The 17778-nt window shown below is 40.0% G+C and overlaps 1 protein-coding gene across 1 annotated transcript in view; it reads right to left on the minus strand.

The window, feature by feature from the left end:
- Positions 1-17778, minus strand: part of LOC137624510 (lon protease homolog 2, peroxisomal-like) — a 69847-nt gene that overhangs the window by 48609 nt on the left and 3460 nt on the right. The window contains exons 2-4 of the mRNA XM_068355328.1: positions 13564-13724; positions 5081-5165; positions 1175-1376 (exon numbers count right to left, since the gene is read on the minus strand). Coding sequence (XP_068211429.1) covers positions 1175-1376; positions 5081-5165; positions 13564-13673 — 397 coding nt within the window. The 5' untranslated portion in view covers positions 13674-13724. The remainder of the gene's footprint in view (positions 1-1174; positions 1377-5080; positions 5166-13563; positions 13725-17778) is intronic.

Raw genomic sequence — 17778 nt, forward strand, 5'->3', positions numbered from 1 at the left:
AGTATTCATGAATCACAGGAACTTCATTACAAATATACAGGTGGAAAAGATAATCTCTTTGTAGAAAAGCATTAATTTCAAAGTGCATCAATGAACCTTGGGCTGCTAAGCAAGATCTTACTTAACATTTTTCTACAATTGATTTTACCATAAAAATTCAATCTTATTAATTCAGCCGATCATTTCCCTTAACCAACTTTTATTTTTCCTTCTCCTATAAGCTTCGAGATTATGTTGATATTCAAATGTAACCGGGTGACTATCAGAAATATTCATTTTAATATGCCTGTAATTTATTACTCTAGTATTATGCCATTTTAAAAATTTCTAAACTGAGGTGCTATATCATTCAATAATAATTTAGCTTTAATGGGGACATTAGTGTTAGTTATGTTATTACAAGTTATGGCAATGAGACCATGAACCTGAATTGACTGAAGTTATCCAGTATTTGCCAAAGGGATTTGTTCTTGACAGAGGCAAAAATTGGGTTTAAGAGCCAAAGAGATCAGATCAAAGCTAAAAGCAAAAATATATGTAGCCAGTGATAAATCCATAGTACCATAGGGTGCATACTTGGGAATAATTAAAATTTCCCAATCTATTCTTTGTATATAAAACATGGGATTAAGCGTAGGATACATTGGCAACATCTAAACATTCTCAATTAACAGAAGTTTCTTTGTTATCATTATCAAATGTTCAGATTAATTTTGGGGATACTTTTCCCATTTGTCATTGGACCATATGGCCAAGTGCTGAGACTTGGGAGACCATTCCACACTGAGGTATAAGTGGGGAGAAAACCCCTACAGATTAATTATGAAATTAAACTTGAAAGCTTCAAGACGAAAAATAAATTTGAAAGTTTGGACAGAGATAAAGTAAAATGCTAAAACAGCACCCTTAATTAAAGTCTACTGGTACAGTAACAGCCCTAGACCCCTACAAGGTGGGTCTTAAAGAGGACAGCAAGGGTTAAGAATGAGTAGTACCACACAGTTCAACACTATAATTCATTCTTCCTTTACTTCTTAAATGAGATTCTTTGTCTCACCTTAGATCAGACAAGCATGAGCGCTTCAAGATTTCAACAGTTAAAAACAATGAACAAAAAAACAAATATTACTTTTTAACCATTTCTGCATTATAAAATATCTAACCAAAATCTTACCATCACTCGCTAAACTTTTATCATACTCGATCTGCTTCACAGCCCCTACGGGATAAGGATGCTCTTGGACGATAGATAATAACTTGAATCTACATAATCCAGTGATTAGAAGCGAGTACGACGGACGAGGCCAATTAGTACCAGTAACCTGCACGACTAATCCAGCTGTGCCGATATCATGGAGTGAACCACCATGAGAATCCTGCAATAATAAATAAGGAATATTACTATGTTAAAAGATGATCTATTCCATCATATATTTACACACATAGCTGATACCAACGGATAATACTCAAATTTTCGGCAGATACAGCAGTAGTAAATGAATTCCCCAGACAGTACTCGCCATTTCTCAAATAATTACCCCTACTTATAAATACTTGGTAAGATAAAATTAAGGTAATTAAATTCAACATATAAAAAATTAATATAGGCACATTAAAATGAAAAAAACAAAGTTAATTCTATGATCCACAACAGCAAACCTCTATGTTCAACTTTAATATAGCCTGCCCGTGCGTTATGCAAGAATCTCAGACCTCAATCCATCTGAAGAGGAAAAAGAATATTGGGTGGTTCAGACAAGTTACCTTATGAACCTAGTCCCTTTCATCCTCAGTAATTAACTGAATAATTTGCACATTTGCAGGCTGTTTAATGACCCCCAATGATTCCAAAACTTTTGGAACAGTTCAGGATTACTGCAATTCCCAATTCAACTTTTCACTTTCATTCCAACTGTCATTTAATTTCTTAGGGTTGTTGGTAACGGGAACACATAGGAAAGGGCTACTGGTTAAATCCTGACGACCCCCAAAAAAATTGCCACTCTAATGTCGGGCTAACAGGAGAGAACTCTCGTAACAACAAAATTCATACAAGAATCCTCGTATGAGAAGTACTGGAACTCCCCTAACCCTAGTGTTGACTGAAAGACAAAAGAATGGATGTACAGGAGCAAGTTCCATAAAAGGATGAAAAGAATACTTGAGCACATCTCTAGAACATGGTCCAGAGAAGGAAGAAAATAAGAAAATAATAGTAGAGCAATATGCACGGGTAGTTGGTCATTTAACCAAGATATTATCTTAACCTCTCATAATCTAGCCTTTAGAAGGCAAGCTTTACGGACATAAGTACCATACAAGGACAAGATTGTACTGTACATGCTGGGCAAGATACTAATAACTCATGAGAATGCATAAAAAAAAAAGTGATTGCTCCCGGAGACCAGCAAATATACTACACCAGGAACAGAATCCTTCATCTTACACAGGAAATAAAAGGCCACACTGCAAAGTTCACCAAACTATGAATTACATTAAAATTAAAGAATTCTACATTAGAAAAGATCAAATGATGGCTATTTTGGTGAGAAACAAATGCCCACTAGTACAAAAATAATGAAAAATATGAATATCCACTAACACTATACAGTTGTAAGTACAATGACGTATATTTCTTCAAAAACATTATGATCTTTGTTTGGGAGGAGATAATCTCTAGTGCACAAGTAATTCCTGTGAGCTCCTAACCTTAATTCATTCTACTGTAATACAAAATAATTGTCCAAATACACAAACAAACAAGACTGAACAGATTTGCTACTTCCTTGGAAGGCTTACAGAAAGTTGGACTCAAACCATATGGCTAATAGTCAGGTTATCCTGGTGTTCAAGTCACATTGAAGGTAGCAAAGAGCATGTTTTCAACAATTTAAACAAAAGTTTATTGAAAATACCACAAGAAAACCAGGAGGCAACAACACCCAATGAACCTGCTTTTCTTATTGAACAAAGGACCAGGAAGAAAAGCAGCAGTAGGATAAGCAGATATATTAAAGAAGGAGTCTCCCCAGAAAAGTTCGCACGAGCAATTTTAACACAAATTAAATATGAATTATCTCTTAACTACCATTTTCTTTCTCTAAATTACTGTAAAATCAAAATTTAATGAACTGCATGAAATATGGTAAAATTAGGTTAAACTTAGAATTCAGGTAAACATATTTCAAGATACAGGTTGCCTCAAGAGAAACAAAGTAATAAGAATATTATTTTAGTATCCCTGACAATTTGGATTATTAAACTCAAACAAAAAAGTAAAATATCAACAAACGAGAGAGAGAGAGAGAATTTTAACTTGATTACGGCCAAGGAAAAAGTGATCAATTATCAATAGAGGGGGCCGTAATCTACCACCCATTCATTGGCCACTAAGTCTTGTTAACATACTTCTATGATCATAATTCTAGATGAAAAACGTGTCTTTATTCTCCTAGGATCAAACCCTTGTTTGCCACAAACAAGTTTGGGAAAAGTTCCGTTCATGACCAATACATAGTATTCATTTCCAGACAAATCTGGAAATGCAAGAGGAGCAGTAGGAAAATATAGGCCAGTAATCCTCTCTTGAGAAGCCTGATTAAACTCTAGTGTCATCCCTACCCATGAAGCACTTTCCCATGTTAGTGAGCATACCCTGCCATCAACTTTCAAAGAAGGATGGCAACACCCCAAAGGCCAATGGGACTCCATGTTAGAGGACATCATCAGGAACTTCATTTTTCTTTCTCACACAAAGACACAGGAGAAAGAAGAGGAATAGATACATGCTATTATTTCTTCACCTTTCACAAGACTCAAATCATCTCTAATGCAACACACGAGGCTAGGTTTAAAGCAAGCAGGAGGAGATCCATGTGATCTGGCAGGAAGTGAAACCAGGGGGCATCTCCTACCAGAACAATGACAATTAAAAGGTGCAAAAGCAGCATAAGCTTGAAGAGCTGTAGGAACACAAGAGTTAGTTTCTGCACGAGCTTAAATTAAATGGTCAAATTTCCAAACAAGAGTAAGCCACATCATCTGAAGGTAACCTTAAGACTCCATCAGCAGAAGCTGGAATTACAAGAGGCAGGGGAGAACAAATACTGGTACTTGGCAATCTTCTGCATGGGAAGTAATGCTCTCAAACTAGGAAACTAAGGGAATAGGCAAGGGAGCAGCACTGGAAGCCGCAGGAGCACTAGGTGAAGATCCAAAAATCTCCGTAGAGTCAATGAAGTGTTAGCATGATGATTGCAACAAATACTTCTTGACCTTCAAGTGCTTATTCCCAAAGCACTTCCACTGACAAAAAAACAAATAGCACATCTTGCTGGCAGACATAATGTATATAAAATGTAGTCAATACAGGCTATGGCCCAAAAAAAGGCAATATAAAGAATCCAAAGTCTATTTCCTACAGCACATTTCTGCTGCAGTTCAGCCAGCATCTTACTCTTCTGAGGAAGATCCCAATCCACAATCATTACCCTAATCAAGCCAATGAACATAAACCAAGCATAGTTAGAATACAGTGATGAGTACAGCAAGAAATCCACACTAAACTGCTGCTGAAAATAAATGGGGTTTCCATCTGGTGAGGGACTGGCAAAACCACTCGTCTACCTTACATTTCAAGTGCCTAGTTAACAGGCTTCAAAAATGGTTTTCCAGCTTATATTTGGAATACCACGCCATTAAAGATAAGTGTGTTCTTGCAAGAATAAATAGCATTTAACTCTCTATTACTGACACTATCATTGCTCTTCATTAATCTATTAACTAACCTACTTCGGGTGATATAAATAGCCGTGAACTCTCTATTACTGACACTATCATTGCTCTTCATTAATCTATTAACTACTTCGGGTGATAATTTTGTTAAATATTTTGGAAGATAATTTTGGTTAACCATTTTGGATGTTAATATTGGTCAACTATATTGTATGATAATTCTGATGACCTATTTTGGTTGATAATTTTGGCCATTTTAAACAAATACCGATTCTCTCAATTTATTCCTTATTCCTTAGAAAAAGCTTAATACCACAGCAAATTGAATACAATAAGAGTAATATACCTTACTGGTCTCCTTGGTAACTATGCCAATGATCGTATTCCTTAAACTGTTTCCAGAAGTCAAACGTGATCTTACCAAGTTGATGCTGTAAATATAATAATGTAATCAATTTATGAATTTCAACTTCTAAAAATTATACAGTATTAAAATACAAATAAATATGTTATTTTCATTAGTAAAATAAATTTTTGAATATACTTACCCGATAATCATGTAGCTGTCAACTCCGTTGCCCGACAGAATTCTACGGGAGGGATACGCCAGCTATCACTATACTAGAAGGGGGTGTACTCACAAGCGCCACCTGTGGCCAGGTACTACAGTACTTGTTGTTGACGCCACCTCACTTTTTCCTCGGTCCACTGGTTCTCTATGGGGAGGAAGGGTGGGTCAATTAAATCATGATTATCGGGTAAGTATATTCAAAAATTTATTTTACTAATGAAAATAACATTTTTCAATATTAAACTTACCCGATAATCATGTAGCTGATTCACACCCAGGGGGGTGGGTGAAAAACCAGTGTACAAGACTAAAGGATAGCTAAGTATCCCGTATTTCATATAATCAGTTATCCACAATAACAATGAAATAATAAGTACCTGGTAAGGAAGTCGACTTGAACCGTTACTCTGCCTTTAATAAGATCGTCTTCCTTACTGAGCGCAGCGTTCCTCTTGGAAGGCTGAATCAACTCAAAGGTGCTAAAGTATACAGGGCTGCAACCCATACTAAAGGACCTCATCACAACCTTTAACCTCGGCGCTTCTCAAGAAAGAATTGACCACCCGCCAAATCAACAAGGATGTGGAAGGCTTCTTAGCCGACCGTACAACCCATAAAAAGTATTCAAGAGAAAGGTTAAAAGGTTATGGGATTATGGGAATGTAGTGGCTGAGCCCTCGCCTACTACTGCATTCGTTGCTACGAATGGTCCCAGGGTTTAGCAGTACTCGTAAAGAGACTGGACATCTTTGAGATAGAATGATGCGAACACTGACTTGCTTCTCCAATAGGTTGCATCCATAACACTCTGCAGAGAATGGCTCTGTTTGAAGGCCACTGAAGTAGCCACAGCTCCCACTTCATGTGTCCTTACCTTCAGCAAAGCAAGGTCTTCTTCCTTCAGATGAGAATGTGTTTCTCTAATCAGAAGCCTGAATAGTAATAAACTGAGTTCTTAGAACTTGGAAAAGAAGGTTTCTTGATAGCACACTATAAGGCTTCTGATTGTCCTTGTAAAGGTTAAGACCTTTTTAGATAGTACCTAAGAGCTCTAACTGGGCAAAGTACTCTCTTCAGTTCATTCCCCACCAAGTTGGACAGGCTTGGGATCTCGAACGACTTAGGCCAAGGACGTGAAGGAAGCTCGTTTAGCAAAAACCGAGCTGCAAGGAACATGTAGCCGTTTCAGATGTGAAAACAATGATCCTGCTGAAGGCGTGGATCTCACTTACTCTTTTAGCTGTTGTCAAGCACACGAGAAAAAGAGTTTTTAATGTGAGGTCCTAAAAAGAGGCTGATTGGAGAGGTTCAAATCTTGATGACATAAGGAACCTTAGGACCACGTCTAGATTCCAGCCTGGAGTGGACAACCGACGTTCCTTCGAGGTCTCAAAAGACCTAGGGAGGTCCTGTAGATCTTTGTTGGTGGAAAGATCCAAGCCTCTGTGGCGGAAAACCGCTGCCAACATACTTCTGTAACCCTTGATCGTAGGAGCTGAAAGGGATCTTACTTTCCTTAGATATAACAGGAAGTCAGCAATCTGGGTTACAGTGGTACTGGTTGAGGAAACTGCATTGGTCTTGTACCAGCTACGGAAGACTTCCCCTTGAGACTGATAGATTCTGAGAGTGGATGTTCTCCTTGCTTTGGCAATCGCTCTGGCTGCCTCCTTCGAAAAGCCCCTAGCTCTTGAGAGTCTTTCGAAAGTCTGAAGGCAGTCAGACGAAGAGCGTGGAGGATTGGGTGTACCTTCTTTACGTGAGGTAGACTTAGAAGGTTCACTCCTAGAGGAAGAGTCCTGGGAATGTCGACCAGCCATTGCAGTACCTCTAAGAACCATTCTCTCGCGGGCCAGAGCGGAGCCAACCAACGTCAGCCGTGTCCCTTTGTGAGAGGAGAACTTCTGAAGTACCCTGTTGACAATCTTGAACGGCGGGAATGCATACAGGTCGAGATGGAACCAATCCAGCAGAAAAGCATCCACGTGAACTGCTGCTGGGTCTGGAAACGGAGAACAATACAACAGGAGTCTCTAGGTTATCGAGGTAGCGAACAGATCTATGGTTGGCTGACCCCACAGGGCCCAAAGTCTGCTGCAAACATTCTTGAGAAGGGTCCACTCTGTGGGGATGACCTGACCCTTCCGGCTGAGGTGATCTGCCATGACATTCATACCGCCCTGAATGAACCTCGTTACCAGTTAGCTTTCGATCTTTAGACCAGATGAGTAGGTCCCTTGCGATCTAGAACAACTTCCACGAAAGAGTCCCTCCCTGCTTGAAGATGTAAGCCAGGGCTGGAGGGACTTGAAGTTTATCAAGGCCAGAATAACCGCCAACAACTCCTTGCAATTGATGTGAAGTGTCCTTTGCTCCTGATTCCATGTTCCCGAGCATTCTTGTCCGTCCAAAGTCGCACCCCAGCCCGTGTCTGATGCGTCCGAGAGGAGACGGCGGTCGTGTTTCTGAACAGCCAAAGGTAGACTTCCTTGAGAAGAAAGCTGTTCTTACACCACGCGAGAGAAGACCTCCTCTCTTCGGAAACAGGAACTGAGACCGTCTCTAGCGTCATGTCCTTTATCCAGTGAGCAGCTAGATGATACTGAAGGGGGGGGAGGTGGAGTCTCCCTAACACGATGAACAGGGCCAGCGATGAAAGTGTCCCTGTTAGACTCATCCACTACCTGACTGAGCATCGGTTCCTTCTCAGCATGCTCTGGATGCATTCTAGGGCTTGGAAGATCCTTGGGGCCGACGGAAAAGCCCGAAAAGCTCGACTCTGAAGATCCATACACAAGGAGACAATGGTCTGGGATGGGACGAGCTGAGACTCCTCAAAATTGACCAGGAGGCCCAGTTCCTTGGTCAGATCCATAGTCCATTTGAAAATCTCCAGACAGCGACGACTTGTGGGAGCTCTTAAAAGCCAGTCGTCTGACGGAGCCGGACACAAGATCATGGTACTGCTGCACAATCTGTGAACTGTCAACCATGGGCAAGCGAGGAAGTACAGTGACAACCCGAATCTGTCTAGACTGTCTGGGTCGTACAGACAACTCCTTATCGGGTTGCTGAGGATGCCGCACTGCGTCACAACAAGTCACTTCTGCTGGTTGTTGAACGTCTTCCCCGTGACACATTGACTCCGTAAACAAAAAATCCTCTAACAAGGACTAAGCTTGGACTGCATGTCTTGCAACACAGCTCAAGGACTATGGGAGCAGGTGTGGTAACAGACGGGATTAGCGACTGAAGTGGAACCATTACCTTCCCTGGAAGCATGTTATGCTAAAATAAAAGTCCATAGGAGGCTACGCAGCTAAAGGCTCCCTCCAAATGACAGAGTCCTCAAGGGAATATCAGAAGGAGGGAGAAAAGAACTTTCTCATCTACAGGGACCATATCCTAGAAAAGCTAAGTTCTCTCAGTGAGGGTTTCACTGGTGCAAAAGCAGCAGACTAGAAGGCAACGTTATGAAACTGCTTGACAGTCTAGTGAGTTGGCAACAACCAAAGATGTGTGACTGAGAAGCATGCGGTAAGGTATGCAGAGCATGTTGTATGTAGAGCATGTTGTATGCAGAGCATGCTGAATGCAGAGCATGCTGTATGCAGAGCATGTTGTATGCAGAGCATGCTGAATGCAGAGCATGCTGTATGCAGAGCATGCTGTATGCAGAGCATGTTGTATGCAGAGCATGCTGTATGCAGAGCATGCTGTATGCAGAGCATGCTGTATGTAGAGCATGTTGTATGCAGAGCATGCTGAATGCAGAGCATGCTGTATGCAGAGCATGCTGTATGCAGAGCATGCTGTAAGCAGAGCATGCTGTATGTAGAGCATGCTGTAAGGTAAGCAGAGCGTGTGCATGGCGTTTAACATTTCTCAGAAATTCCATGACCAGTGCTAGAGTGCTTTATGCATGCTTGCATGGGGTTTTAATATCAACATAATATTTACCTTACATTCATAACTCATGATTCATATTTTTTGCCATATTTTGCGATATTGTTAAAAAATATATTGCAAGGAATACAAATATATTTTTATAAGTAATACAAATAACCTCCATTATCATAATGTTTGAAAATGGAGGTAAGGTATGCTGAACAGCAGAGTCAGAACGAGCTGGAACAACAATAGTTGTGGTTTCCTCTTCAAGACTCTGTTGAGGGAACACCTGAGGCTCAGTCTGCAAAGGCTGATCAAAGGAAGTAGCAGAAGGTAGGCGCATGGGTGGAGGAGGCTGACTCCTGGCATGAGTGGCTGAACTCAAGGGTTGCGCTTGCTGAGTGGTTGGCGGATGCGCAGTAGCAAGTTCCTGAGGAACGAGTTGAGGTTCCTGCGGTGTGAGCTGAGAGCGAAAAGGTAGTGGCTGCGCAGAACGCAGTAAAAGTCTCGCAAGTTGAGGCTCCTGAGGCGCAAGGCTAAGGTGTTGAGGTGCTTGCCTTGAGGAGGGTTGAGCTCGCTGCAGCGAGAGCTGAGGAGACTGACTCATGGATGGGAGAGGTTGTTGTACCTCAAGCGAGTGTTGCCTCACTGGTGGAACAGCAAGTGGAAGCGGAGGAAGAGAGGTATAAGCCTCCTGTTCCCATTGCTGAGGTTGCCTTAAGGAAGGCGGAGGGAGCTGCACACCACTGGGATCAGTAAACTCATAACGTGGCTCAACATCGTACGCCTGGCAGGCGGTACTGCGGTCAGGCGGAGCGAGCGCAGGCGGAGGGAGCGCAGGCGGAGGGAGCGCAGGTGGAGCGAGCGCAGGCGGAGGCGCAACCTTCTCAGCCCGACACTCACGCATCAAGACCGAAAGTTGTGACTGCATGGACTGCAGTAGAGTCAACTTGGGGTCGGCAGACACTAAGGTCTGCTGAGGTAAAGCCTTAACAGCAGAGATCTGTTGCGGAAGAACCTTACTCCTCTTAGGCGGAGTGCATTCAACTGATGACTGCGGCGAGTCAGAGCTAACCCAATGACTGCATCCGGGTTGTTGAACTCTAACTTCGTACGTCTGGCATAGGTCTGGACTTTATGTTTAAGAGGTCTTGAGACCTGAGACCAGCGTTTTCTCCCCTAAATTTCTTCTGCAGACGAGCAAAATGAGGGCTCAATCGTCTGCGGGTGGGAGTGACGGTCTCGGTAAGACACGCCCACAACCACCGAGGATACTTCTGTGCGCCGATCAAGGCCTGCTGAACCCTTTTGCCCTTCGACATTGCTTCTCCCCTGGGCTTGGGAGCTTGCAAGAGGTCCCGGACTGGGAGGACGACTGGCGCGCACAGAAGTACCCTCACGCACAACACTGACACACTTTGCGCTAATCACTTATCACTTTGATTTTCTGTTTGCACTTATTTCACTGAACTCGAAACTTTAAGTGGTTTGTAACTGAAACACGCAATTCTATCCTTTCTCAAAAGTTAGTAATTGCGAAAACAGAATTACAATGTAACAGAAAAATCTAATGAAAGATAAATAATTCAGTGGCTGGAAAGAGACTAAACACTAGATCACTCTAGAAACGTTTACCTTCTTCCCCTAAAGAGACTAGGGAGAAGAGCAAAAACGATAACAACGTTACTCGCTTGAATGAAACGTTTATCCTCCTCTTTCTCCCTCCGTCTCTATCTCTCTCTCTCTCTCTCTCTCTCTTGACTTAGAACCTGAGAGAAGAGCCCAATCATATATATCGTTAAAACATATTATTGTTAAAGGAAAAAACTTAAATATTTCCCAAAATGAAAAGTTCCTTTATTAGGATTAAAACCATTAAGTTAAGAAAGAATGAACAAAACGCTAGACACGGTTACTCTTACTGCAACGTGAAACCGTGAAAATTCTTTCTCTATCGTAATGATAGAGCGCAAGTTGAACGTTCTGAACGTCAACAACTGCAGAGACAAAACAAAACGTTAGTTCAACTTTGAAAACAGTACGAGACTATCAAAGAAAATCTTTCAAAGACATTAAAATAGCATAATATGTTAACAGGTAAAACCGAAATGACGGGCTCAATGTTAATTAACTTCGGTACCAAGAAAAGACCGCCTACTATTAGGAAGGTCGAATATAAACAAATATAAAAATTAATTTTAATAAGTTTATAATAAAAGGAAGTTAATCGAAGAGGCCTATAAGAGGCGGAGAGATATAAAATAAATCTATAACTTTTGTTAAGCAAAATTAAGAAAGAGAGTCTATACTCTCTTAGACACCAACACTTCCGTCTAAGGGAAGGGTCGGCCATTTAAAGGTGAAAGAGAGTTCATACTCTCTTCGTCACCATAATTAATCAAATTAATTCCAAAAGCTAACTAAGCTAATATAGAAGTTTCCAGTATAGCGAATAGCTGCAAATTTTAGAGAAATACTTCACCAAACCGTGAACAATACTCCAAAATCATAAGCGTATCCAAGAACGTCTTGCCGGAAGCACGACAGAGGAAAAAGTGAGGTGGCGTCAACAACAAGTACTGTAGTACCTGGCCACAGGTGGCGCTTGTGAGTACACTCCCTTCTAGTATAGTGATAGCTGGCGTATCCCTCCCGTAGAATTCTGTCGGGCAACGGAGTTGACAGCTACATGATTATCGGGTAAGTTTAATATTGAAAATTTAAATACATAAACATTACAATGCAATACAGTGATACAATTATATAACGATTTCTCAGAAAGTTTAAATGTATGAAAATGGATCTATTACTTCCATCTGGGGGTATTTGAGCATGTTTTACAAAGTCCAAATCGGAAAATGATAAAAAGTACAATGCAATACAGTACAGTGATACAATTATATAATATGATTTCTCAGAAAGTTTAAATGTATGAAAATGGATCTTTTACTTCCATGTGGGAGTATTTGAGTATGTTTTGAGCATGTTTTACAAAGTCGAAATCGGAAAATGATAAAAAGTTCCTTGCAGTCTGCATTGCTTTTTACCTGCGCTTACGAAGCTGGAAGGAGGTTATGTTTTACCCCCTCTGTATGTTTGTTTGTGAACAGCTTCCTAGCCATAATCTTAATCGTAGAGGAATGAAACTTGCAAGGATTAACTTATGTAAAAAGCTGGAAATTATTAAATTCCCATAATCAGCCAAAAGTTTGGAATCGATGTCAGACACTTCAAACTTGGTTCATATTTGAGTGTATGAAATTCCACACAAATTAATGCATGTTAAGGTCAAAGGTCAAGGTCTAGCAAAAGGACGAGTAATGAACTGTCGCGGGGGAGGTCTCCGCTCTAATGAGCGTCCCTCTTGTTTGCTTTTTACATTGCATCAGTTTCCTAAATTATCTTCATATTTGGCTGTTTAACTAATCAAGTAGTTAATCTTTGTAGAGAAACTTTACATCTATAACAATACCTTTTTTTTTTCCAGAAGTAATAACTATAAGTACATTACAGTACTATACAACACTAAACAGCTTTACATGGGAGAATCAAGTGTGGGAAAAGAGAAAAATCTTGTCATCACTAGAGATGAAGCGAGGCGTGTCAAATTTTTGTCTACCCATTTCACCAAAGTACCATGTGACCAAGATTATATATAACCACCTCTGTTATACCACCTTGACTTTATCAACATTGCCCCATAGCCATTTACTTCTTTGGACAGGCCCATACAGTAACTTTTAGCTACCCTATTCTCTAATCACCCTTTGTCTCTTAAACCTTAAGGAAAACAATTATATAAGTTTTCTATCTATAAACCAAAGATTGCTAAAAAAAAAATGGTTAATTATACAAAAACTCATTTAAAGCACAAATTCCCAAAATAAATAAAAACCATGAGTGGGGTACTGCCAATTATTAAATTAACCCTTTTACCCCCAAAGGACGTACTGGTAAGTTTCACAAAACTCATCCCTTTACCCCCAAGGACGTACCGGTACGTCCTTGCAAAAAAATGCAATAAAAAATTTTTTTTTCATATTTTTGATAATTTTTTGAGAAAATTCAGGCATTTTCCAAGAGAATGAGACCAACCTGACCTCTCTATGACAAAAATTAAGGCTGTTAGAGCAATTTTAATCAAATATACTGGGGGTTAAGGGTTGGAAATTTCCAAAGAGCCTGGGGGTAAAAGGGTTAACAGCTCCCTACCTACAGATCCACTATTTTGATAAATTCACGCAATGTCAGAATATTAAAGGCCATTAACAAGATCAAGAACTCCTTCCCATTGAGATAAAATGCTTTATCCTAGATATCAAATCCCAAAAGATGAAATAAAATTAAAGAAACTAATTCCTACTTACTTTTTGACAGAGGATACAGGTAAACGGATGGTCGAGCCAGGCAATAACACACCATCCGAAACAATTACCAAAGGCAGATTTTTGGGTAAGGTGACATTATGAGGAACCATTTTGTTTGTAACTCCCACCTAAACACCTGCCGGTGCTTTATGATATTGTTTCTGGAAATGTAGAATAAATAAGTATTTATATGCGAGCACATTATCCCTTTCGCCCCCAAAAGGACTTACCGGTACGTTCTTGCAAAACACTGTTATTTACATGTTTTTGCATATTTTTGATAACTTTATGAGAAACTTCAGGCATTTTCCAAAACAATGAGACCAACTTAACCTCTCTATGACAAAAATTAACACTGTTAGAGCAATTTCAAAAAAATATATGGCAAAATGTGCTCGAAATTTAACCTTACCTTAGGGGTAAAAGGGTTAATACAGTACAAGCCTGTAATGTAAGCTCAAAATACTAAAATACACAATTAATATACCCAAAATTCATGAAAAATTCTGGTAAAAATCAAAATGAATCCTCCAAAGCCTTAGTGAAATCTAATATACGTTATGTAATGAATATAATTTTCTTTACAACCCTTATTTAAACAAGTTTGTAGTCTTTGTACCTAAACACTATATTCTTTCATTAAATAGTTAAAAGAAGACTGGATGCAGCCCTGCACATGCAGAAATGGATTTCCGAGTCCAAACTGAAAGAAATCAGCAGGGCTGAGAGGTAGAAACTTTCATTATAAATATGTAATGGGTTTGTATCAAGAAATATATTTTTACAGTAATTTTTTATTTTTCTAGATATACAACCAAACATTTTTGTATGAGTATTCCTGGCATGAGTTGGAAAATACCGAGAAAGCTAGGGAAACATTTCAAAACCGCATTCTTTCCTTGGACAGCAATGATGGGTGCTGTTTCGTAATGCAATCTCATTTATGGCGTGATCTTGGAAATTATTCTTTTGCTTTGGTATGTGATCTCAATATTTTTATCGGTAAAAAAAAAAAAAAATAAAAAGACTAGAAAATCTAATGGTTCTTGCTTTGCTCGCGAAAAAAATTAAAACACCAAGCTCGGTATGATTGGCAAGTGGTAATGTTGAGCTGCGCACGCACACAACGATTGATTATTATTTCTTAGATAATTATTCCCAGTATACTATTCTAAAAATAGTATGAGGACACTCAAACCTGATCATTTGATCAATAGTCCCATCAAAATATTGGGGTATGACTATCATTAGTTAATTCTCTGGAGAGGTTATAAGTTAATTCTTGTATATTTTTTTAGAAAATCTAATGGTTATTACAGTACTTCACCATGAAGTGAAGTGAAATCGCTAGTATCAGGCGAGATCGCATACCAAAGCAAAATCACAACTTTGAGATCGCATAATACAGTACCCAACAATGCACAAAGTATTAAGGAAATGACAAATTTAGAAATAGTTTGTATGTTTCCTAACTATACAAACCTGGAGCTGTTTACAGCGGATATATATTTCGGCGATAGCTGAATCTAGCTGTTAAAGCTTTTGCGATGTGTAACTACCCTCCACTAGTTAGGAGAGGGGGTTAGCAGAGGTATACCAGCCACCCCGCTCACACCTGCACTAGCAACAAACCATCACTTTGCAATTGTGACAGGACTTCCAGGGGAAGGTGATGGCGGGACTTGTATGTGCAAAGAGCTCCAAGTTAGTATAGTTAGGAAAAATACATATTTCTAAATTTTTAATTTGTTCCAGCACTATATATAAACCCTTATGCTCTTGACAGTGGAGATTCACTCCATGGTGGGTGTAAGTCCAAAAACCAATAGGATGGTGACTATCGCACGGTGTCATTAGAGGTACCCTGACATGTCATCATCCTATGACGGTTGACGGCTTGGGCAACCTATGCTGGCGTAGAATTTAGCAATGTGATTTGACCAGGTAAGGATAAATTTGGAGTTAAAACTCCTCGCTTAACCTATAAATAAAGGGCAGTAAACTGGTTATGGTAGAATAGGCCCTGTAATACAATACAAATTTACCAATAGGAGATTTACTTGGGTTAACGAGCTGCCATAAATCATTTTGGGCCAACAGTCTCACACTTTTGGGGGATGTGTCATCCAGTTGGCACTACCCTAATAGCTAAGGTTTTATATGGGCTGCAAAGCTGTAAGACAGTATCTGGCAGGAAAGGACAGAAAATAAGAAATACAGCCGTAGTTTTACATCAACAAGATTATCAGCCTATAGCCGCCTAAGAGATGTAATTGTCAAAGTTGTTCGACCTGACACTTTAGGGGGGGTTATACGAACAATCTTTCTTGCGTATATATCGGCAACAATGACATATATGGTTTGCGCATATATTATACGGGCATAAATATTATGTCTAGGCCTATAAAGCTGTTTCAACACAAAGGATAATGCACATAACTTCTTATATGAACGAGATCACGCGTATAGTTTGTAAGAAACACAATATCACATGCAAAAGATGTACAACGCACGCTATGGATCGTATAGCTGCAACCCCAATCTGCTGTCAACCACAGACGGGCAAATCCAAATAAAACTAGGGTATTATTAAACTAGACCTATACTAACAGAGAGTTTAATGATATTAAAACATTATACATGTCTAAACTGAACTTAGTAGCATATGTAAGAAATGGAGTAACATGTCGTAAAATAAGTAAATCACACCCTGTAATACAATACAACTTTACCAAATCGTCTTAACCAACTTGACCTAACTATGAAAGAAATCATATGATGTACCAAACCTGCTACAAACTATCAACAAAACAAACTTCACACATAAAATTTACTTCTCATATATGAAAAATTATGGTAAATAGTACATTAATCGGTTCTAATAATTAAAGACCGAGTGGAGATAAGATTATGGCAAAGTTTAACTTGAAGAAAATTACGACCAGAGTAGTGTAATTGAATGACAATTATTCTGATTAATTGCATAATAACCTTCTAAAATCCACAATAATTTATCTAGTCATGTGGAATACCAAACACAGTTGCTGGAACGTTGGCTTTATTCAGCTTAAAGTTGTGGCAAGGTGTTGGCCAAGCAGGTACAGTGTTAGGGACTCAATGTTGCCAAGCAAGCATACAAACACCAGCAGTCACAGTTACCAATTCACACTACATTCACCCCCACTGAGAAGAAGAACATACAGTACAGTACACATCTGCATCATAACAAAACATGAATTCACTGATTTCACACCAACTGTAATTATTCTTACATCGCATTTGCATTACAAGGCTCACCTTATTGGCACTACAAATTTCATATATTACAAAACTCATGAGTACTTATTTTATTTGATAACTGGGCTCATCTCACATAAAAAAAACACATTGGTAACAATGGGCCCTATAACTACTAATTCATAATAAACACATTGACATAAGGACACTTACCATAAAAAACACATTGGTAACAATGGGCCCTATAACTACTAATTCATAATGAACACATTGACATAAGGACACTTACCACCCATACTACTCCCACTCATCTAGGACAAAATCTGAGAGATAGCCTGGAGGGCGCCTAGTGCGACTTGAGCGTTGAGGCGCCTCTGAGGTTGGCGTTTCTGTGGGTGTTCCTTTCGACGGTACCTTTCCCGGGGTGGGCGGTTCTGTGGTTTGTTGCGGTTCGGTTGCGGGCTCCCTCCCCTGGTCTTGTTTTGTATCCACTTGACTTCTTTCCGTTCTCTGGCTGGGGTCTCCAGGTGGGAGGGTGGGTCCTTGATTAATGGGAGTCTTACCATTCTCTCGCATGTTGAAGATATGACGGCTTCCTTTATCGTGACAGGTGTTTGGACTGAATACTTTAGCTGCAGGAGCCAGGTGACGAGTCGACACAGTGGATTCCTTGCCGTCTTGGTGTGCAACACGAACCCATTGTGGGTTGACATGCAGGAGTCTAACTTCCTCGACCTCAGGTTCGTACTTGGATTTCCTAACCGTTTTCTTTAGAAGAGCTTGTTCATTTTCTGTCATCCACGATGGAGCCGCCTGCCCGTATGTTGCTTTCCTGGGGTGCAGGAACATGCGCTCATGCGGTGTTTGGTTCGTAGCGACGCACAGAAGGGACCTCATGCTGTGTAATGCTTGATCCAGGACAGCCTCCCACATTTCTATAGGGAGGGAGAGAGAAGCGAGAGCTAACCTTACGGTGCG

The sequence above is a fragment of the Palaemon carinicauda genome, chromosome 2 (genome assembly GCF_036898095.1).
Source record: "Palaemon carinicauda isolate YSFRI2023 chromosome 2, ASM3689809v2, whole genome shotgun sequence".
NCBI lineage: Eukaryota > Metazoa > Arthropoda > Malacostraca > Decapoda > Palaemonidae > Palaemon > Palaemon carinicauda.